Source organism: Miniopterus schreibersii, assembly GCF_964146895.1.
Source record: "Miniopterus schreibersii genome assembly, chromosome: 15".
In the NCBI taxonomy this organism is placed as follows: Eukaryota; Metazoa; Chordata; class Mammalia; order Chiroptera; family Miniopteridae; genus Miniopterus; species Miniopterus schreibersii.
Window position 1 is genome coordinate 32,182,579 of NC_138115.1, and position 24,453 is coordinate 32,207,031.

A 24,453-nucleotide genomic window follows, 5' to 3' on the forward strand; every position below is an offset into this window, starting at 1 on the left:
GAGTTTAGATGTTTACATTCATAAATGATGACCTCAAGAGTATGGCTTAGTGAAGTAAGTCACCCCAAATTCAGAAGAAGAGAATGTTCCTTGAATCCCAAAGTAACAGATAAGAAAAAGTAAAAGATTCTTTTGCTCCTAAAAATAATTTTTTTGTATGAAGCTTATACACTCTAATTCTTTATATGCATTTCATGTTCCATCACTAAGAACATGAGCCTCACAGTTGACACATCATGACAAGTTTATTTTCAAATGCCCACATAATTACCTCTCTTCCATGATCTCCTTTCAAGCCCTTGGGTCCTTCTATGCTGTTGTTAAATCCAGGAACTCCCTAAAAAATTAGAAAATAAAAAGAGAAATTAATAGGTTTTGAGCATTTCTCCTTAAAAATGTGACTTGATATAACATATTTAGTCACCGCCAGAAAGTGGACAGGAGAAGTGCAGCCCAAATGAAAGCAGAAGTAGGTTAAGGGTTTTCTTTTCTTCCTGTGCTTTGTCTTATCAGAAGAGAGTGGAAACCCAAGGTGTGTGGTGGGGCGGTGGGTGGGGGAATCTAGAGTTCACCATACAAGGCATAACCAAGGGAAGCAAGGGCAACATGACCTGTGTTTATGACAACTCTTATGCTGGGTCTGGATAAGACCTTCTTGCTACTGCTATCCTTTCTCTTCATTTTTGTTTTTTTCTTGGGGCCTAGGCAAGTTTATCCTTGAGGGTTGGTAGCCTTTACTCTCCCCAACCCTTGGGAAAAGGCAAATGTTCATAATGGGCCCTTATACAAGAACATAAGTACCCTGAGCAGAGCTGAGGACTGCATCTGCCAGCCACTCCCTCTGTATACTCTTGGATGCCTGGCTGCTTTCTTTCTGCACATGCTTACTCCTACTTTTTGGTTTTCAGAAAATCCTGGAGTTTTCCCAAATATTCATACAAATGTCCCAGCAGAAACCCAATGAAAACAGGCACACTCTATAGGATATTACCTTAAGTGGGCCAAACTGAAAGCTTTCTATCTTGGGTAGTTAGGACCACAAACAGAGCAATGTCACTAGGATGCCAGGACAATCAATGGAGTCAGTCAATTCAGTCAATGCTCCAATAAACTGAGACGGGACAACAATTATCTGGTCCTGCTGAGTGTCAGCTGCCAGGCTGTTTGGCTGATGGCAGCCCAGACTACCTTCATCAATCAATAAGTAATTTGTGATCACCAACAGGGACATGTCATTGTTCCAGATACGTACTAGGCTTTTTAAACAAGTAGCTTCTACACTTACGGGGTTTATAGGCTAACAGAGTGGAAAAGATGGGCTTAGAATTTACTTTATAACTGATATTATTAAAACTAAAATGAAAAATTATTTCTCTCTCCCACATACCAAAGCCAAAGATTATTTTCTACATTTTCTGTTTTATTCTTAAGTATTTCTCTGTTAAGTTCTCCAAGCAGGGTATACCTAAATTACAGTATTAGAGAATTATATTTTGGTGAGAAAGCTATGTAAGGAAAAGGAAAGTAATGTCCAGAATTTTATTTCACTGGGAGTATAAGCTTCTTATCTTAGTCTAACTCTGAACTATTTGATCAAAGAGATGACATTTAAAAAATCGTATTACAGCACATTCTACCAACTTGAACATCCTAATTCACATGTAGACCAATTGTTTGGTAAGTCTGAATGGGATCTGGTCAAGACTTTCAAATTCTATGAAACTGGATAAAAGAGTATCAGATAGCACAAATTTATGATTACACCTGTGCTTCTAATAAGGGTAGGCTTTAGAATGATGAATTCTGTAGCTCAGATAAATGATCTAGCTCAGTGCCTCTCCCCCTGCCCAAGTAACATGAGATTTAAAAACATATGTAGGCCAGAATGGGAAATATCAGACAGCCAAATTAGCTTTCATGTGATTGAACTTTCTCTCTGAGTAAGCATAGATTTTTTAGGAATTTGGGTCATTTGCATGGATCTCTATAAATAATCTGATTACATGTGTTCTATTTATTCTATCAAACTTAAAACAATTTTTTTCTTAAATTTTTCTTGAAATAGTAATCCACAAAAAGCACCGAGTTGTCTTCGATTTGAGATGTATATTCCCAAGTGACTGGGAAGAATTATTATGCATTGAAAAACCATCTAAAGTTAGTATAATGACAAACAGCACAACATAGAGAAGCTCTAGTGGGTTGAATTTTCAGCCATCTTGAAGCCACAGAACATTTCTTTTAAAATAAAAATCCTTTTACATTATTCAGGTTCTTTAAAGATGTTACATAATCATACAGACAGTTAGGGGGAACTGTGATCAAAATGAATAGAAATTTTTTAGCAATGCCCCAAGTGGATTTTTGGCCATCATATACAGAAATGTCTTTGTCTTTGAACTACTATTTCTTAATTATCTGTATTTGTGGATAAGTTTGTTTTTAATTAGAGAGTCTGAAGTTTGAAAACTCTCGGGTCATCAGAGTATTGTCAGGAGACATCACTTAGTAAACAATATTGTCTTCAAGTGCAAATTCCTCTGCTTTATAAATAGAATTATCCTCAGTTTATACCTAACATTTACGTTTGTCAATATATATGATGCCAATTCTTTCTCTGATCCACCCATGTGTACTGGGGGAGGAGTTATTAAAGACAAAGTCCTATGAGATTCCCAGTTGCCCCACCCACATCCTTACCAACACTTAGTATTGTCAGTCTTTATAAATTTTAGCCATTCTGCTCTGGCACATTGCTAGTGGGAGCATAAAGCAGTACAAAAATATTTCCAAACCGTTTGGCTGTAAAAACTTAAGCCGAATATAGGCATTTAAGTTATCATCCAGACATTCTATTCCTAAAGCATAGACCCAATAGAAATGTGTGCAAAAGTGCACCCAAAGACATGTTCAAGAATGTTCATAGAAGCACTATTTATAATAGCAAAACCCAGTAACAACCCAAGTATCTATCAACAGCAGAACAGATAAATAAATCATGGTAGAGTCACATGGTGGAATACTATACAGGAATGAGATAGAATGAACTGTTGTTATCCACAACAACATAAAATGAATCTCATAAGCATAATAAACTTGAGCAAAAGGAACTAGAAACAGAAGAGTGTATCATAAATGACTCCCTTACTTAGCACTCAAGAACACATAAAACTAATTTATGATCCTAGGATAGTGATTACTTTAGGGAGGGCTGGTAGTGATTGAAGCGGATCTGAGGGGGGTTTCTTGGGTGCTCTGTTGTCTAATGTTCTATTTCTGTACCTGGGTGGTGAGTACACCAGTGTATAATGTAAATTCATCAAACAATACATTTATAATTTGTGTACTTTTCTGATGTATTTTACAGTTCAATAGGTTCTGGAGATCCATCACACAGCATAATTATTATAGATTATGATTCTGCATATTATATACTTCAAAGTTATAAAAGCCTAGATAGGGAAATATTAATTATGTGCCATGATAGAAGAGTTAGCTAACATTCTGGTGGTAATCATATTGCCATATAGAAATGTATCAAATCAACACTTTGTACACTTCAAACTTACACAATGTTATATGTCAATTATATTGCAATAAAAGTTTAATAAATGTTTAAAAGCAAATGTGAATCCTAATTCATTAAGGTTTTGGAGACTTCCTTACGTGGGAGCATGGTGATGAAAACCCTACAGTACAAATGCTCCGTCCGACTTGGCATATCCTCTCTGCTGGTGTGGGTCATTCCTTTTTGGGTGTAAGTGACACCTACTTAACTGGGTTGTGTCCCTGTGAGAACAGGCACCTTTGTGTCCCAACTTTGGCCACCTATAATCTTAGCTGGCCTGGAGTCAAAGAAATGAAGCAAATGTGCTCAACTGAGAAAGACTCTTGGGGATCAGGAACGACTCTTGGGGATCTTCTCTTCTGTCCACATTTTGAGGTACTCAGAGGGAGACAGGGAAGGAGACTGGAATCCCTTCACAGCCCTGAAGCACAGGACAATTAAGAATGTGTATTCTAAAGAAATACATGTGCAAATGAAGGGCAAGGACTTCTCCCTGTCCATACTCATCCCGTATATGACAAGGTTCTAACATACGAACCTGCTATTAAAATTCTATAATTGTGCCTGTGATGATTCGAACTCAGGATTGCTATTGCAGTACCTTAAATGGGGATGCCCCTCCCTATCAGAAGTGCTGATGGGAACCCAGCCCTGACATTAGCTCACAGCCCTCACAGCCCCAGCACTTACAGGGTCTCCTCGCAGGCCCTTTGCTCCACGGTCGCCAGCAATCCCTTTCTTTCCTGGACTTCCCTAAAGGTAATAAGAATCAGAAGGACAAGAGAAGAATTTTTAATAACATTAATATAAACAAGGAGCTCATCTTCTCCATAATTTGAATAATTAAATTTTTTCCCAAAGTTACTTTTAAACTAGAAAGAGGAACAACCAAAAAAGAGTTTCAGGCACCACCTGAATAATTTAAGAGTGACCTCAATTATCTGCCACAGTGGTGAACTCTGTTCCTGACACATTTGTCACCTTGTTTAGTTTTTACAACTACTTTTTAAACCAGGTATTGTTTATTATCTTTCTTTTAATGAGGCAGCTGAGATTCAGAGAGACTATCCATTTTCCCCAGGGTGGTTGCATCAGCTGGAAAGTGAGTTTCTGACTCAACCATTCACATTCTAAAGATGGATAGATGGCCGAAGTATGGCTGCTGTTGGTATTTGTTCTAGATGGAATGAGTGGCGTACGCCTTCCATGTGCTGCCCTGCACCACAGACTCTTGTCAACACTCTGCTGCCGTTCTTGGTGTGGTAGCTGCTTTTCATGAATGACCCCAATTCTTCACTCCTCTCTGAATCTATGCTCTTTGCCATGTAACTGCAGTGCCTTCCAACTATGTGTGTGTGTGGATGGGGGCGGGTAAGATTCCCTACCCCTGAGTTTGGCTGTGACTTTATTTGGCTGACAGAAAAATAAAAATGTCACTGTGAGAGTTCCAAGCTTGGGACTCAAGAAGTCTTGGTGAACTTGTGTGTTTCTGCTTCCTCTCTTGTGCTTCTGCCATGACCATGAAAAGGTGAAAGGTCATGGTGAACATGGATAGGCAGCTGCCTGGTTCCAGGAGTAGGGTAAGAGACATGTGGAACAAAGCCCCAGCCAACTTACAGACGCTGAGCCAAGGTTAGCCTTGCTCAGTCTAGATCCGGTTAAACTCTCAGACACATAAGAAATAAAAAGCTTATTGTTGCATGCGACTGAGGTTTTGTGATTGTTTGTCACAAAGCAGTTTTGTGGCACTAGCTGACTGATACACCTGGGGTAGCTCATCTGCACTGTTAATCACATCTTTAATTCCCAGTGCAGTTTTCATGTTGTCTATTTACTGAATCCCTACCTGGGATCCTTCATCACCCTTTTCTCCTTTTCTTCCAGGAAGGCCATTGTCACCCTAAGAAACAGAGGAAGAAATTCAAATTCTCATTTCCTTAATGAGAAAATAGCTCAGAAAGGTCTTTATAGCACAGAGAGAGCTCTACCTGTACACCATTTAATCCATCAATTCCGCTTTCCCCAGCTTCTCCCTAAAAAGATAGATGTGATCAGAACAGAGTGCATTATATTTATGTGAAAGACGTCAGAGACCAAACAAAAAGTCTAATTTTGTGTCCCATATACATACAGCCTCTTTGTTAGGCTAGCCTTGGGTAATATCAAAGATTACTTAGTAGTAAAAACTGTCAACAAATAATATACATTGTCTGCAATAAAATATAGGAATAAACAAAGTTAAATCACTGACAATAAAAAAGGGAGGTCAACAGAAACTTCATTTGTACAATCTACTGGTCAATAATCTCAAAAATAAAAATATTTTTAGATGGCAGATGAGAAGATAAATGGATACATTTGGTACTATACCTCCTGTCCATATAGTCCCCTTTGTCCCTGAAAATAGAAAGGACAGCAGTGGTCAGTATAAGAAAAAGGAATTAATGTTGGGAAGACTTCACAATGTCTTATGCACCCTTACCTTGGGACCTTTGGCGCCATAGCATCCCTTAGTGCCTTGCTCTCCCACTGGTCCAGTGGCTCCTCTTTCTCCCTGAGAAGGAGCATAGACTCAGGTGAATTTTTTCCAATGTAATCTGGAATCTGTCTTGGAAATCTAACAGGTTTTGTGTTGGGAAAAAAATGTGTGACTGTTGACAGGTTTGCTTTGCTTCAGATCCCATGTGGACACTGCCATGGGTGGAATAGTATCTAAATAAAACAGTCATACAAACAACTGGCAGCTAAGATGTATTCTCAAGATTTCAGGAGGTATTACAGGAACAGATAGCAAAAAATTGGTGAGACATCAGAGAAGGATGCTTCAGGTATGACCTAAGCAAGAGACATGATTTCTAGACCAAAATCCATCATCCTCTCTTTTTCTTAAATAAATACTGCTCCTGCAGTTGTTTCATGGTAACCCCACCAATCTGTACATCTTGTGAGCTGGAAACAAAGGTGTCATCTTCAGCTTCTCTCTCCCCAGTGGTCAATAACTTATGTCTATTCTACCTCCATTTATACTGCCCCAAACTAAGATTAGGACCACTTTGTCTTGCACCTACTACTGCATGATTCCCACCTGTAGTCCCTGCCTTATCACCATCCATAATATTGCCTGGGCATGCTTTCTACACCCATGCCCCCATCATTTTCACTTCTATGCATAACATCATTCAATGACCGCCCACCAACTGGAAGACACCTCCAAATCTTCTGCACGGTATTCAAGACTCCCAATAGTTTAGGTCTCGCTTGACATATAATCTCCTCTCACTGTGTCCTGGGCTCCAGCTAAATTGATCATGTGCCATTCTGCAAACACACAATTCTCTGACTCAGTTACATGCCCTTGAACACACTTTTTCTCTGTAGTACAATGTTCTTGCCCACAAACTTTGCCTGGAGAAATTTCTATTTGTCCTTCAGATGTCTGCCCAACTGTCACCCCTTATTTGCTGTTTTCTTATCCTAAGCTTTAACTGCCACCAAGACTACTAGTTGAGGTTGTTAGGTATTTGTTCTGCTACACTCTGCCACACTGCATCTCACTATACCTCTAGTACAGTCCGTGTGTGACAGCTGGAACCATAGCTGTCTCATCTGCCTTTCCACTAGCCTGGAAGTTACCTGAGATAGGAACCATATTTGTCTTTTATTTATTGTTATTTCTAGGGCCTAGCACTGTGCCTGGCACTTGGTAAGATGCCTTAATATATATATGTTAAGTGAATAAATAAATTTGTGAGTGAAGACTTGGGTAAATAATGTGGTAATGGTAAGATGCTTCAGATATAATTGTTGAATGAATGCGTGGATGGATGGATGGATGGATGGGAGGGAGGGAGGGTAAGATGGATGCAAGAATGAGTGAGATCCTTGATAAACAATGCAGTGAATTGGTTTACCTGTGCAAAATGTACAAGTAAGGGGGAAATGACAGTGATCTGACACCTCTAGTGGGGAAGATAACTTCTGCATTGAGTTCATGGTGTCATGTTGGTGGATGGTGAAAGAGGAGACAGTAGACTACCACTAATGATCACCTGAAGCAAAACCTGGTGGGGACTAGGAAAGACCTCTGATTTTGCACACAAATCCTTAGAATCTGACTTCCCTATGTCTCTCTGAATTGATACAAATGATTTCATATTGCAGATGTGTCCTTAGAAAGAAATGAGGCTCAAGAAAACCCTGGACTTACAGCAATGCCCTCCTCTCCCAGGTAGCCTTCACTGCCTTTAAAACCTGGGAGTCCCTGGAAATAAGGAAAGGAAGAAAAATTAGCATTCTGTAGAACTAAACCCAGAGGTAATCACACAAAATTTTTCAACTTTACGGTGTTACTTTATTTAGAAGAGTGAGAGTTTGAAAAAATTAGTTTTCTGCCACAACCTAGGCTGCATTTATACACATAAAAATAAGTGGAATTTTGAGACAACTATCCAGATAACTCAAGGGCGTGTAAATCACAATATTGTCCATAAGTCTCTCTGGGGTTACACATATTACTAGAGCTTTTGTTCAGACAAATGTTCAAATAAACATAGCCCCTGACAAACTAGAATTGCCCTCTTTTCATTAAAAAAAAGCTATTTTTAGGATTTATGCTACATTAAAAAAAAAAAAATAGACCACCCACATTTCTTTCCATTCTTTCTGAGTTCCATTAAAAAAAAAATTCTACCATTCTTTTTACTTGAAATAGAAGCAATCAGGAAATAATTAGTCCAAACACTTTCTTTAGAGACACAACCATGGTGATCTGGGAGTTATAGTGCTATCTATAAACTACCCAAAAGTCAAACACACATGGAAACAAGCTGTCTTGAAATCAGTACTAAACGCATCCACAGTATGTTTGTACATATTTGAACATATCCTAAACCCCCAAATCATAGTTTTACATAAGGGTACATAAACTTTTTTTTGTTAGGAAATATCTAAATTTGTTAGTTACTATTTCATAATTGGCCTGTTTTTGTCTACACAGCTATCATAACATTTTGGCCTGGCTAAAGTTGAATAACACATCTTAATGCTAAGCACCAGCTATTTCAAGCCAGAAGTCTCCCGTGAGGCCAGCTCATTTTCCATCATGACTAGTCAGCAAGGTGCTTAAAATTACTTAAATTAATGTAAATGCAGACACGAGTTATCTCATGACCGGTCAGCAAGGTGTTCATTTTCTGCTAAAACAGGGCGATCTGATCTAGCTTGATTTTAGCAGACTACACAGAATATTCCCTACCCGATTTAAATGACTCTGCAGTCATTAAAAATGGACATTGAAATGACAATGGTATTCAGGAGCTTTTCCTTACTCAGCGTGAGCGATGACAATTGATTTTTCTGCATCACTGTCTCCAATGCTAGAACATTCGATAATCAAGGACCTTAGCAGCTGTTTCTCCTGAGATTTGTACAAAAAGTTTTAGAAAGACTCCAATTTAGAACGCCAAGGAAAAGCCACAACTATCTAGTCTGACATATAAAAAGAGAAGTGTAACGATAAGGTACCTCAGAGGCTCTACCTAGAAGCTAAAATCACCCCTTATTTCTACCTGAACTCATGTCTGAAAGACATACTACTTTCAGATAAAGTGAACCATACGTTTTAAAATTACCTTTTTCCCAGCTGGTCCAGGATCTCCCATGGTGCCATCTTCTCCAATACACTTGCAAAATAAACAACAGCAAGTCCTTTCGGCAACGTTGACCTTGGGGGCGGGTGGGAAATACGTTACACCTGGTGGCCTTGCTTCCCAGTCACACCTGTCAGCTAACATGAGGCAACGCTTAAAACACCCTTCACTGCCCCTCTTTCCTCCTGCAGCCTGCGTTCTCCACCCGATCGGGAATCCAGAACCAATTCAAAGACGCTTCTGTGTTCTCCAAATGGTGTCAGGTCAGCCACTGGCCAGCTCAGTGCACGCTCATTCATTTATGGGATTTCCTGGTCCCACCCCATCCCAGCACTGACCATGGTGTTGTTTGTCCATCACCCTATATAATTCTACCCCCTCTATTTTGTTCAATAAAATGAACTCATGCTGTTTTCTTCGTTTCCCATCTTGTGAATTCTTTGTATGCTAGAGGGTAGACAGTGCCCAGTGTCACACAGCTGGTACTCACTTCCAGAGCAGTGTGTGTGACAGGATTTCAAAAATGCAAACTGCACGTTCAACACGTCAGAGGGACTTGTTGTAGAGCCTGAGGGCATGAGGAGAGTGTCCCTCCAAAAAATCATATTCCAGTTACATTCTATGTTTTTCGTTGTTGTTTTTGTTTAACTTATTAAGAAAAAAGTTTATTGTAAAACAGTATGTCATGTTATGCTGACAGAAGCCTCATACATCTCATGTTTATCATGTCTCTTTATTTTATTTTATTTTTTATATATTCTATGCCTTAAAATGTGAGTGACTTTCATCCTAGACCTAGTTAATCATCCACTGAATAATAGACATATTCCACTGCAGTTTAACAATTAACCCACAAAATTTATTTTTAGGAAAATTCTGTTTTGCCACAGAATTTGCCACGGTAAATGCCACAATTTGCCTTGAGTGGGGTAGAATCAACCTTTGCGTTGAGAATTTTTCCATCAAAATTCTGGTGTGATGAGGAATTAAATCTTTTGTTATAACTATTTAGCAATTTCTCCTTTTTCTCTTATTGTATAATATTCCTTTTCTGGCATTAGAAATTTTTTTTCTGAAAAATTCAGAAAAACAAAAACACTTGAAACATATGAAATCAAATAATAACAACAACAAAATATATCCTTTGATTTCATATTTGATGTTAATTTTCTTTGGATCACTAAAATCCTACAACATCAAATCTTCTACTATTAACATTAAAATCAATCTATGTCTAAAATTAAGGTTTTCTTGTATAGTCTGGCATTTGTGTAATATTTAAAAACTGACAGGCTGGCTCATTTTGAGGAATAACTTCCTCTATCTGTGAATTACCACTACAGATTTCAAAGAGTAGTAGACAGAAAAGATATATTTTAAAAAATAAACAGTCTTCCCATGTACAAAGAAATTCCAACAAGACTTCCATATTCTTGAAGCAATTATTTTTGCAAAATTACTACACTGAACAAATTGTGTTTAAACATCTAATTATATACAAATTCTATAGGTGCACAATAGCAGGAGCTTGCACTTTATTGGAAAGTGTCCCAACATGCTGATTATAATAAGAAATTACAAATTATAGCCATTCATTAAGGTGAAAGTAGTACCACAAAACTTGATAACACTTAACCACTCTAGTTTGAATTCTTGTATGTTTCTGAAGGAAATATGATTGAGATGCATCTCATGTAGACATTAGGTTCTAAAAATAGATCATAAGGCAAAAATCTTGCTTAGTCAACGTAGCCTTCAGAAACCTTTTGATCGCTCATCAAGTACAACATATGAAGTCTATCATCGCATCACTAGTTTTTCCTCAACATTGGACAGCTGGCTCTTTCTCTGGTTAAACCCTAAATGTAATTGGCCCTCACTGACAGGCCATGCTGCAGGGAAAATACCCATCCTAGACGACAGAATCATCCTCAGCGTAGTGAGCTGTGACACAGGATCCACAGGGGATGTGAAAACTGGCTGGCTCAGGGAGCAGCTGATTGACCCTCAAATCTCACACTCTCTTTGGCACTTAAGTTCCTTGACTATGATTTGAGCAGGACCATAGGTGCTATTTAGTTGCTTCTTCCTTCTTTTTTGGCCAAGCATATAAATTGAACATGCTTTCACATATCTCTACTATATTAATGTTTCTTTCAAAACACCCTCTTTTATTTTGGCTGTCCGCTAATTCAGAAAAGTCTTTCTTCACACCCAAATGAGCAAAATTAGTTCAAATTCATAAGCATAAATATTAAACCTATATACAAAACAAATACAAAGTTTAAACTCACCTGCCTTTTCTGAATAACTTACCAAATGCTTTGACAATTGGCTCCCGAGATCCCTCATTCCAATAGTGAACTGGGTCCTGTACTCAAATCCTTTCCCAAATTCAATGTAAAGAAGATCAGCCAGGTCACTTGAGTCCGTGGCTCCAGTCAGAGCAACAGTTATGAGGGCATTCAGGCCTAGCCAACACAAGTGACAGTTCTCCAGGTGAGGTGTGTTGGGTTATTTTAATATTTCTGCACATGTGTATCTAAACTGTTATTCTTGTAAAACAGTTGCAAGAGGAACACTCTTGATTGTCCATTTCCCCCAAACACAAGGTGTAAACCTGACAAGTAACAAGACTAATCAGAGAACAAAAGGAATTACATTTTTCAGAACTAATTAAATTGGAGACAGGGGAACATATAAAAGTGAGATAGCAAATTTAAAAGGGTCCATAGAGCATACTAAAGTACAGAGGAATTTATATATCAAGAAATATTCTAAAATTTTGCTGCTCAAAGGGGGATCTTTGGAGCAGTAGTGCTGGCATCACCTTGGAGCTTATCAGAAATACAAATCTCAGGCCCCATCCCACTCCTATGGAATCAGAATCTGCATTTTAATAAAAATCCCTAGGTAATTTGTATGCACATTGAAGTTTGAGAAGCACAGATCTAAATGACCACAGAAGAAATTGGTAATACAGTTGGAATTGCAGGTAGCAAAAGACAGTAAACCTCTTGTCAGGCTTTTAGAAACAAATGACATGTAATTGTTAAGAGCTACAGCTCACACAAAGGCTTTGGAACTTTTATAGACCAGAACGTTTCAAAGAAAACTTTTAGGGACTAACAGGGTTGGTTTATTTTGCAAAGTAAGAACATTAAATACCAAAAGTAATACACCTGGCAATCATTATGGTAGAGGTAACCACAGCAACAATTGTGCTCTCATTTATTAATCGTTAGTATGTGCCCAGTGGTTCGTTACGTGCTTTACATGCATTATCTTATCTGTAAGATACAAATACAATTGTGTAGGTATGCACAATTATAATTATGGTTCTATTTCATAGACAAGCAAACTGAGGTTTGCAGAAGTTAAATGATTGACTTTGAATGGAATTTTTAGGTTTCTGCCCAGATAGCCCAATTCCAAAGCCTAGACTCAAAGAACATTTTAATAACAGAAAAAGGAATTAAGGACATAATCATAGAGTAAAGAGCAGTCCTAAAATTGAATAAACCGAGGGAGGCAATTGAGGGAGGCAACCCATAGATTTCTCTCTCTCTCGCTCCCCCTCTCCCTTCCTCTTTCTCTAAAATCAGTTTAAAGCCCAGCTGGGCGTGGCTCAGCCATTGAGCGTCAACCTAGGATCCAGGTGATTGAGGTTCGATTCCCGGTCAGGGCACATGCACATGCCCGGCTGTGGGCTTGATCAATGACTCTCTCATCATTGATATCTCTCTCTCTCTCTCTCCCTCTCCTTTCCTCTCTCTGAAATCAATAAAGATATATTTAAAAATAAATAAGTAAATAAAATCAGTTTAAAAAACCAACATATCCTCAGGTGAAGATTTAAAAAAAATAAACTTTAAGAAACTTAACTTGATAAAAACCCAACTCCACTGGCATAAGTTATCCCATTCTTCTTATGGATGGCTAAAGAATTCTTTGGACGGGACATGGAAACCAATGGACTAGAATAAAGAAGTGTTCAAGGACTTGACTGAGATTATGAATGCCTTCTGATAGAAGTTTATATATGATTTTGAGTGAAGGGAGGGATAAATGAGAAGGAGAATGCAGAGAATAAAGTTTCAGGGACATATGGGGGAGGCTCAAGTTCTAGGAGGGGAAAACAGAGTGGCTGGCTAAAGTGAAATAAAGGAAGAAACACCAGAAAACAGGGTGACCAACTTGTCTCTGGCTTGTCTCAAGCAAACAAGGACAGTTAGTTACTCTTCCAAAAATGAAGATGAGAAAAGGGATGGTGGTGTGGGCTGGGATAGGCAATCAGGAATGCTGATCATCAATTGGAGTAAATGATAAAGAGATGCACGTTAATGGGTTTACTTATAAGGAAAAAAAATCTCACATCTGATTCTAAGCTCCAGGAAATTTAAGAGTTATGAGAACCATGGAATTGTTGATTTGCCGGAAATATTCATATAACTTATTTGTTACTGCTTTTCTCAGGATGGGGAGTCCAATCTTACTCCTTTTAGACTCATCCAATAAATGAGTCATATGATCTTAAATACGGTGTTTTTAATTCCAAAAAATAAATTAAGGATGAAAAGATTTCAAGAATTAGGGAGATAAATAATCACTGAATAGATTCTAGAGTATTAGATTTTTAAAAATTAAGAAATTAATTCAAACCGCAATCCACATGGATTAGTTGTAAAGCCATATCCACCACTGGGGATCTTTTTCTCCTGTATCTCTTCCAGTTCCATGTTCATTGCATAGTTTCCACGTGTAAAATATAGCAGCTCACATGGCCCCAAATTAGGGAGGCTCTCTTAGGTCAATAGATCATAGGTCCCAGCATTACCAGAAATCATGTGTGTTTAGATATGGGAAGCCAGAGCTAGAGATAGCCTTATCCATTTGACACTTTTCCAAGCACAGTATGGCCATCATCCCCTTATCTCTCCCCAAAGATTCTGAATTTCTGAGGATATGAAAACTCTAGCTTCTGAAGTTGAAATCCATTTACTAAATTTTCCTCTGGAGTTGGAAGAATGAAGATTGGTCTTAGAAATCTGGGTGTTCCATGAGAAACTTCCTGGAGAAAACTCTGATGTTGTAAGAGATACATCTTTTCAAAAAGAAAAGCTGAATTAAAAAACAAAAACAACAACAACAAAAAACCTACTTACCCAAACTAAGCACTCTAGGGTCTTGATCATTAAAATTCCCACTACAGCTCATGAAAGAAATGCCAAGGCTTGACAGAATACAGAGAAAGCAGCTCCAGTAAATAAAGGGCAAAATAAAAATCCTTATCCTCCAGCTGTAAATTCTGTGAACTTTGCAATTTGTTTAAGATTTAAGAGAGAAAACCAAATAGCAAAGACCAAATCCTCTCAGTCTCTAATAACTAAGCTTGGAGACAGATGTCTTAGGTCAGATCATCTGGAAACAGCCTGAGATAGCGATTTGGCTGCACACACATATTGAGGAAGCACTCTCAGAAGAAAGGGGTGAGGGCGGGGCAGAGAAAGGAGTTGAGCAAGACAGTGTTTCAGCTGGAGCCTAGCATCAGCCTGATCTCATGAGGAGCTTGGAGCGTAAATAGCATCACATGGTGCTGTTTTGAGGCACAGGTCCAACTCTTTGTACTCTACCTGCTGCCCACGGATGGGGTAGGGAGTAACCTTCCAGGTGAGGTGGCTCCCACTGACCAAGGGAAGGGGGACCTGTGAGCTGTCAGCAGCCAACACTCACAGCTGGAGAATGAGGGAAGCTGGCTGGAAGAGGGAAACTAGGTGGGGCAACAACGACATCCAAGGACAGGAAAGTTTTTCTATTCTTAGTCAAACAAGAACATGTGGATGCCTTTTTCTTCCACTGATCAATATTTTAGCAAGAACTGACAATAAACCAGATTGGGCACTGGCTCTTGAAGCCAAACATGTGTGCCAGAGCTTTAAAAGCTTATAAACACCATGGTTGGTCTATCTGTGGCCTGAAGAAAGGAACTGATTACAAAGCCCTAAACCATGAGAAAACTTGTCCGATAATGCTTGCAACTCTGAAAACTTTCAGAGTGTTGAAGAAAAATAATCCCACTCTCCCATTCCTTGGTCAAAAAGAAACACATGGTTCACTTCTGCTGATACTACAGAAGTAACAATATTAGATTATGAGAGGCAAGGCTGGACAGGAACACTCTCCAGGAACGCTTGGGATGAAGAAATACAGTAATATGAGAGAACAGGACTTTGTGTTCAGTGTTGTTTTATATACGTAGGGCACGAAGAATAAAAGTAGATGCCAGAATGTTCTGAGAACTCATTTGCTCTGCCAAATGTATGGAGAATGGAAAGTTTGGCAAATTCAGGGTTGAGTGCCTGGAAACTTAAGAGCCAGAATTGAGTTCTGAGATTATAAAATCAATAAACATCCCTTTCCCACTTTTCCCCCATGTTCAATACCTTCTTTTCTAAGCTCATCAGATTTTTGTTCAAGTTTTTCAATATCATCATCCAATCCATCCGAAAATAAGAGAACCACCTAGAAAAGTATTCAAGAAAGAAACATGAGTAAAAAGGTCACTGTAACCATAGACCAACAAATACAATAAAACCAAGTTACCTTGCCTCGAGCAGCCGATTTATTCTGAAAAGCATCCCACAGGGAACTCAAGAAATTTGCATTGAGAAAAGATGGTCCTTTAACTGTTACATCCTTCAAGCTATTCAGTATGTTTTCACTGTAGATCTCAAACTTGGGGGAATATTTTTCCATGGCATTGGTCACTTGAAAAGCCATGCTAACCTGAGTCTCCGTGCCCACCTCACAGCTAACCCCATTAAGGGAGCTGACTGCATGTAAGATGTCTTGAAGGTAGGTTTCCATCCAAGATTGACCATCGAGAAAAGTCTGCCCCTTCTGCTGAGTTGAGATGTCAAATCCTATCACAACATCCACAAAACAATCTAGGATTCAAGGGAAAAACATATATTAGTAGATCAAATAGTCCCCTTATTTGACTTGGATGCCATCTCTGAATCAAGGGACTTGGAATTCTTATTTCTATTCCAGTTAATAAGTTGAAATACAAGAAAGAGCATAAGGGAATCATGGAAGAGGCTCAAAACCACTCATTCATCACCTGTAAAAGTATAAGTATACCGTATTATTATTTTTAGTTGGTATAAAATCTAGGTGGTGCTATAACAGTTAAAGTTCTGAAAAATTTTATTGTGGCTATTGAAAAAGCTATGCAGAGTCATTTAAATATCTAAAGTATGTTGTGGGAATATTAATAGTCTAAAATAGCAAATTCATATCATGCTACTTATCAATTCAGGTCATTCAACAAATACTAAATTATAAGGGAAATATAAAAACATTTGCATATAGCAAGTCATTTATAAAAAAGAAACCACAAAGAACTTGTTTAAAGGAATGACTTTGTTGATTTATCTTTCCCAAAAGAATCTGTTTCCTCTGTCTTCTAAAATCCACTCAGAGAAAAAAAAAAAGTTAAAAAGACAAACAAATGCTCCAAGAGATCCTTTGAGATCTTGCTTGGTTTAGGTCCTACAAGTGAAGAAACTGGGCACCAAATAACCCACATTTAACCATGTCAGAGATGGAGGTGCCTTCAGTGCTCAGCCAGTAAGGAAGGCAAAGCCAATGCCATTTGAGGGTTCAAGAAATACTCAGGGAGGTATTGCATTTAAAATGCTTTGCTCTTGGAGAGAAAATAATGGCGGCGTAGGTAACAGCTGCACCAGCCGCCTCCCGCAACCACATCAAAATTACAACTAAAATACAGAACCACCATCATTCAGAACCTCCTGAGATCTGGCTGAACAGAAGCCCCACAACCAGGGAACTGAAGAAGCACCGAGACCGGTAGGAGGGGCGCAGACGAGGGCAAATGGGGGCTGGATTGTGGAGACGCAGCCGCGGTTCCACACCCAGTGCCGTGGGTTAAACCCAGGAGGGAATCTTGGTGGCGGAGGTTTCCCGGAGGAGCGAGGGGCCCCAGCCCCACAGTAGGCCCCCAGCCCAGGGCCCCAGGGTCCCAGGGCTTGGAAGAGACGTCCCCACACCTTCGGGCTGTGAAACCAGTGGGGACTGTCCCTGAGGGTCGTGGAGACTGCGGAAGCCCCCGCAGCTCCTCCTAAAGGGCCCACGCATGGACTCACTCAGACGCGCTCCCCCTGAGCCCAGTGCCCCGTAGCAGCTTGAAAGGACCTGGGACATTTGGGGAGAAACTAACCTGCCTGAAATCTGGGCGAGAGCTGGAGGGGCAGCTTTCTCCCAGGCAGAAGAGCTGGCAGAGGCCATTGCTGCTTTGGCAAGTCCTCCCCGCACACAGCCGGCAGGCAGGCGACATATTTGAATCGCCAGCACCTGACTTGCACCCTTGGCCCCGCCTTGTGATTCCCGGAGGCCCCGCCCCTCCCCACCTGCAGCTCATCCAGGCTGTTTCCAGGGGCTTCTGTGCAAGTGGCCTCTCGAGCATCATGCTTAGGACTTTCCTAAAATCTCTCAAACAAGCCGCAGCAGGCCCCATACAGCTTGATAAGCGGCCCCGGGCCTGGCACTAGTGGCAGCCTGCATTGGCTCATAGCTTGGCCTCTCCTGGATTACAGCCCTTCCACATCCCCGAGTGACACACTCAAAGGGTGCACTTGGTGAACACCAAAGCTCCACTGAAGTAAATCCTGCTCCATAGGGGTGTCTCCAGCACAGCAGCTCTTTGGCTGTAGTTGCAGCTGGTCCTCACAGCTGATTGGCCTGGGGGTCAATGATGCCAACAGCAACCAAGGCTCAACTACAACAGGACAGTGCACACAGCCCACACAGGGGAGCACCTAGAAGGCCCAGCTCAGGTGACTAGGAAGGCTGAGCCACTGGACCCTCCAGGACACCTACCACAAAAAGCCACTCTACAAATTCCAGGAGACATAACAGCTCTACCTAATACATAGAAACAAACACCTGGAAGCAGCCAAAATATGGAGGCAAAGAAACATGTCACAGAGGAAAGAACAGAAGAAATCTCTAGAAGAGGAACTAAATGAAATAGATCCAAGCATGCTAACAGATACAGAGTTCAGAATTTTGTTTATAAGGATGTTTAAGCATACTATTAGGGAAGTAACTGAGAAAATTGATAACATAATAAAGTACCAATTTGAAATGAAGGCTACACGAACTGAAATGAAGAATAATTTACAGGGAATCAACAGTAGAGTAGAGGACACTGAGAATCAAATCAGCAATTTGGAACATGAGGAAACAAAAACACCCAACCAGAAGAGCAAAAGGAAAAAAGAATTCAGAAATATGAAGATAGTATAAGGAGCCTCTGGGACAACTTCAAGAGGCCCAACATTTGTATTATTGGGATACCAGAAGGGGAAGAAAGAGCAAGAAATTGAAAACCTATTTGAAAAAATAATTACAGAAAACTTCCCCTACCTGGGGAAAGAAATAGACTTACAAGTCCAGGAAGCACAGAGGGTCCCAAACAAGAGGAACCCAAAGAGGCCCACAGCAAGACACATCATAATGAAAATGCCAAAGGTTAAAGACAAAGAGAGAATCTTAAAAGCAGCAGGAGAAAAGCAATTAGGTACCTACAAGGGAGCACCCATATGACTGTCAGCTGATTTCTCAACAGAAACCTTGCAGGTCAGAAGGAAGTGGCAAGAAATATTCAAAGTGATGAAAAACATGGAACTACAACTGAGATTTCTCTACCCAGCAAAGCTATCATTTAGCACTGAAGGTCAGAAAAAGAGCTTCACAGATAAGAAAAAGCTAAAGGAGTTCATCACCACCAGACCAGCACTACAGGTAAAGTTGAAGGCTCTTTTTTAAGAAGAAGCTAATGAACAAAAGAATCTGACGAACAAAATAGATCCAGAAACATTGACACATACAAGAGACGATCGTATTTCAGAGGAAAGAGGGAAGGGAGGTGGAGGGTGGGAAGAGATTAACCAAAGAAGTTATATGCGTATATGCATAACCCATGGACACAGTTAATAACGCGGTGAAGGCCTGGGAAGGGGGTGGGAGCAAAGTGGAGGGGGTCAATTGGGGGGATAAATGGGACACCTGTAATACTCTGAACAATAAAGATAAATTAAAAACAAACAATAAAATAAAATAAATAAAATAAAATACTTTGCTCTTATTCTTATCAACTCCCGGGACATTTAAGCACTGGAGAAACTAGAAGGGGCTTGATATTTTAAGCTGAACCTCATAAAGGGAAAATAAGTGAAGAATAAAGTCATGTGACATATATACTCTTGTTTCAAGAACTTCTAGCTTGGTTAAGAACTTCAACCTTTTCCAATAAATTCAACACATACCGCTTGCTTGGTAAGTGTATATTTTCAATTTGCTTTGTTTAGATAAGCAATTTTTCAGATATTTGTTGTGTGAATAAATGCCTGCCTTTACTACCTCCAGACACACCGGCCAGTTGAACATTTGCAAATCTCTGAAACTAAAATGTCAGTTTCAATTCTTAAAACAAAGGCCAGTAACTTGATTCATTTTTAATGAGATAGAGTCAGGTGAGGGGAAATGAAAGTCTTATTTGATAATCAATTTTCACTATGACATTTGAAGTGAATCAATATGTTATCAAAAAAATCTGAAACGTGGGTTTTCTTATTTTACTGTACTTACTTTATTGGAAAAACCTCTTCTCTAATATTCAGAAAGTGAGATGAAGAGAAAGAAACTAGTTGGGAGGAAGCATCAGAATATGTCCTTTCCCAAGTTCCTCTTGAATATATATCCTTTCTTTTTTATCTTGAGATTGAAAATTTCCCTCTTGGATGAACATTGTTTTAACCTCTGAACAGAAAACCATTCAGTAACCAAAATATGTTACTGCTTTCAAGGAAAACAGTCTCTTGTGAAAAAAAAACAAACATTGGCAGAAATGTCAAAATGTCATTGAGGGATCCGGGGAACTGTCCCCTATAAAAATGGAGTATTTTTTGTCTAGATTACCAAAAGTACAAACTCTAGTAAAGAATTATCTTATGTTTCTTTAACTTATTCAAATTGACAAATAACTTCATAATAATATGATCCAAGGAACAGAATTTGGGGAACAAGTCTAGAGTTGGCAGCTATGCGTCTAAATATAATTAGAGGAACTAGCCATACTAAATAAGTGGACCCTCATGTAATGGCCTTGCAAACTCTACAGAGACATCTGCTCTCAAATTAGGAGCCTTCACAGTTAATAAGAGGCAGGGATGGTTTGGGAATTGAGCTAAGGAGAGGCTAAAATTGGATTTCCAAAGAGAAATGTAGGGTTCAATTAGGATAGCAGGAGTGAGAATAGAAGAAGGGTAATAAGTGCGAGGGAAATTAAGAAAGTGATTCATAGGACTGGCTATAGAGGGTGATAAAAAGGAGAAGTAATATTAGTGTTCTAAGCATTGGGCTAGTCTCACAAACAGCGTGTGGAGGCCTGGAGCGGGAGGTCTTTGAGTGGGAAGACACAAAGTTTATTGTTAGTCATGTACCAGTTACGACTCTGTTACTGCTAAATGACTTGGCAAATCTCTAACCTCCGGGCATTAATTTTCTTGCCTACAAAAATAAAATTATGTACTTGAAAATAAAAATACAAAAGAACAGAAAAGAATGGATTGGAGTGACAGTTATAGTCTTATGGTTTCCTGCCAGACCCAAAAGCTGATTTTAATTATCTGACTTCGGAGTTGATGATGGCAGATTCTTATTAAGAAATACTGTCAGGAGAGTGAGATACATTAATAAGATTAGAAGACAGATTCTTGAGACAATAAAGAGGAAAGTCAGACTGCTGGCAATTATTAGCAAGGATAAAAAATTTGTGTGTGGCCTTTGAAAGAAAGGGTATCTTAGATTAAAAAAAAAAAAAAAAAAGGGATCTAGAAAACAGTTACTGTAAAAAAACCCAAATTTATATACCTCCCAGATTTGCTTGGACCTCTTGCTCCCAAAACCACACACCCAAGGACTTGGACATTTATCCAATGGAAAGCCTCAACTTCCACCATTGTCTGGTCTCCCGACGATGTGTGGGGGTGGGGAGGGCTTGGACATGGCCTCCATCATGCTCACTGCAGTAGGTTCACAATCATTCCGATGCCCATTCTCCAACCCAACTGTCCTCATGGGAGTTCTGGCTCCTTCTACCATGCCCAGCCACAGATTAAAGCACTGTGGGCTCTGTATCTGGTTTCCCCAAAGGGCTGGATAACACAGCACAGTCGGGTGGGAGAATTAACTCTCCATTGGGTAAACTCTGACCAGTGAGAGGCCATGGATGGAAAGAACTGGCAGATTCATCCCCTCCCCTATTCCCAGGAAGAACTGGTCTATACAGTGGTTCTCTATGGCTTCCTTGGTGTTCTGCATGACCAACATGCTGGTTATGCCTTCTCAAGAAGCTGTAACTAGCTTGGTAACATACATCTTGTACTACTTTCTCTCCTTTCCTGTATTACTTCCCTTCCACTCACTCTTGCTTCCCTGGGATTGTACTTCCACGGCTGTACTTCCATCAAAGTATTAGCACATAAAGCATAGCACAAACTTTGCTTTGAGCCCTTTTTTCTAGAGAACCCAGTAATCACAGGGACATACAGAGATCCTTGTCAAGACAAATTGGAAATGACCATTTAATTTTCTTTATAGTTCCCATCTTCCTTGAATTAAATCCTGGGGGTGTCTCTTACCTCATCTTAATCAGACAGGCCTTTTGTTTAATCTCTTTTTCGATTCATCTATCCATGACGATGCAAAAGATAAGAGGTACTCTTGATTCTTTGGCTACCTCATTACGGCTCCATGCCAAAAAAAAAAAAGGCAGGACTTTGCTATTCCCAGAACTGCTTGGTCATTTCTAGGTAGTAAGAATAACCAGGCTTAAAGAAAAGTCAGGAAAATAACATGAAAGAAGGTTAAAAACAGTAACAACAAAAAACAGACTTCGAAGTTTAGTTGCTTAGGGGAATCTGGTATGTGTTGAGACATTACATTTGAATAGGCTCTAAAATGTTGCTAAGATATTAAAGTTCCTAAACCAAGAACACTTGGTAAATTGTCCTTCTGTGAACCAACTCCCTGTATTTTGCATTTACAGGGTCACTTCAATATACCCTCTGCAACACTCTATGACAGTTATTAAAACTCACTGAACATTTACCACGTACTTTCCATTCATGATCTCATCTATCCTTCTGAAGCATATACTACATTGGAGCTCTTCTGATACCCCTTCGCCTGAAGAGGGCGCTGTGACAGAGCGGGCTTGCCCACAGTCTGGCGCTGTGGATCTCACACTTGCAAATTCAGATCTAGGCTTGTCTGGAGTCCATGTGCCAACCTGCCTTACTTTACCACTTCCCCGGGTAGCCAGTGATGACAGGTCAGGTAAGTTACTAGTTCTGCTACTAGATTGTGATGTTGGAAGTGACAGCTTAACAGTAAGTGGTTTCCTCAGGGAGCATCAGCTTACGGAAACAACTTTAAGGTACAACCCCCTGATGTCTTAAGTTCCAGATAAAAATTGGGGAAGCAGAATGCTTAGACACTATTTCTTTATTAACAGCAGCATCAGACACTCTAGACAACAACTAGGTCAAGAAAACAGGCAGCTTAATTTAACAACAAAAAACTGGGTTGGAGTCAGACAGATCTCGGTTTAAAAATTTGCTTAGCCAGTTACTTCCTGTATGTTCTGGGTCAAATTAGCAATACTTCTTTGAGTCCCATTTTCCTCATTTATAATTGGAAATAAAAATATAAACCACATAGGGTTTGGGGAGAATTTAATGAAATAATGCACTTAAAATGCTTAGATCACCATGCTTGATCCTTCCTAGGTGCTCCAGAAATACTGATCCTCAGTCACTTCCCTCATATCTCCATGCAGCTCACCTTCCTTCACACATATTAAATCATAGGGCACAATCAGAGAAACGGAGATGATGTAACTTCACAAAAGAGAAAACTAAGGGCTAGTGGTGTCCCCAAGTTATGCATATTTTAATAAGAAGCAAAGCTAGATGTTCAGGCTGTGAGTGTGATTCGCTTTGAGCCACACCAAGCTACCGTCTGATTTCCTTGAGTTGAGAGTCTATGGTTTAAGAAGAACAGGCATCCTCTCATAGATTTGCACATGCCTTTGAAGCTTTATCAGTGTTCATTCCAGCCCCTTCAGTCCTCAGCCCACGGCTTAGCTACAAAGGCCTCACATTTTTGCTGGCTGCAGTAATGACTTCAAGTTTATCTTACTTTCCTTATTTATCTATTTATTTTTATGCTCACAACTGTTTCCTTTAAAGATAACTGGCACACTACTTGGAGCATATACTCTTGGCCTTGGTTTTTCCACACGGTTTTCTTTTACTTTCTCAAGTAGAGACTAGATGGTTCTAAGAGAATTTTCTGCCTAATAAGTGGAAATGGGTATTTCATGTGAAAGAGGAAGTTAATGTAGAAGGTTTGGCTGAAGACACCAGACACATAAAGTATGGGGAGATTATGAGGCAGGATTTATAACTGATCAACTATGGGACTCTTAAGCTTTAGCCTACACACTGGGTCTTAGGAAAGGTTTGAACCTGGAGTTCAGAAAAGCATTTTGGGAGAGCGCTGTTGATGTGTAGTGAGCTCTCCTGCCACAGACACAGATTTACAAGGAAAGGAAGTCGTTTTCTCTTTAACTCAAGAGATAACTTGGAGATGACACCAGCCTACACGTTTTAAAGAATGAGATACAGGATCACATGCTGCTCTCTCTGCAAAAGAGAGGTGGCCACACTGGGGGTGGGGACACATAACTTCCAGCGTTTATCAGGGAAGTTGGTATGTTGTTTCCCGTGTTGCTGCTGTGGTCCTGTGTAAGGAAGAGCTGTTGTGGGCTCCTCTGATCTCCTGTCCAACAAGGCTACCTGGAGGGGCAACGAGATGGCAGGAGAATAAAGCTGAAGGCATTACCATATGCTCAGAGGCTGAGGGAGGCATAGGGAGTGTCAGGAATTGAGACATGCTTATCTTCCTTGAAGGACCTATGGTGGAAAGATCGTCTGACATATGTGCTTTGGTGGGGATGGAGATGATGGGGGCCAGGTGGGGAAATCTTTGAAGGACCCAGGAATGGATCCAACTTTAGACATGAACTACCATAAAAGAAAATCAATTCCTGACAAAAGCCATCAACTGCCAACTTCCCTGTACCTC

The 24,453-nt window shown here is 39.8% G+C and overlaps 1 protein-coding gene across 1 annotated transcript in view; it reads right to left on the reverse strand.

Annotated features, from left to right (window-relative positions):
- COL6A6 (collagen type VI alpha 6 chain) overlaps positions 1-24,453 on the reverse strand; it is a 130,233-nt gene that overhangs the window by 57,631 nt on the left and 48,149 nt on the right. The window contains exons 9-19 of the mRNA XM_081159337.1: positions 15,820-16,163; positions 15,660-15,738; positions 11,533-11,687; positions 9,199-9,291; positions 7,776-7,829; positions 6,051-6,122; positions 5,939-5,965; positions 5,557-5,601; positions 5,415-5,468; positions 4,259-4,321; positions 272-337 (exon numbers count right to left, since the gene is read on the reverse strand). Of these exons, the coding sequence (XP_081015463.1) occupies positions 272-337; positions 4,259-4,321; positions 5,415-5,468; positions 5,557-5,601; positions 5,939-5,965; positions 6,051-6,122; positions 7,776-7,829; positions 9,199-9,291; positions 11,533-11,687; positions 15,660-15,738; positions 15,820-16,163 (1,052 nt within the window). The remainder of the gene's footprint in view (positions 1-271; positions 338-4,258; positions 4,322-5,414; positions 5,469-5,556; positions 5,602-5,938; positions 5,966-6,050; positions 6,123-7,775; positions 7,830-9,198; positions 9,292-11,532; positions 11,688-15,659; positions 15,739-15,819; positions 16,164-24,453) is intronic.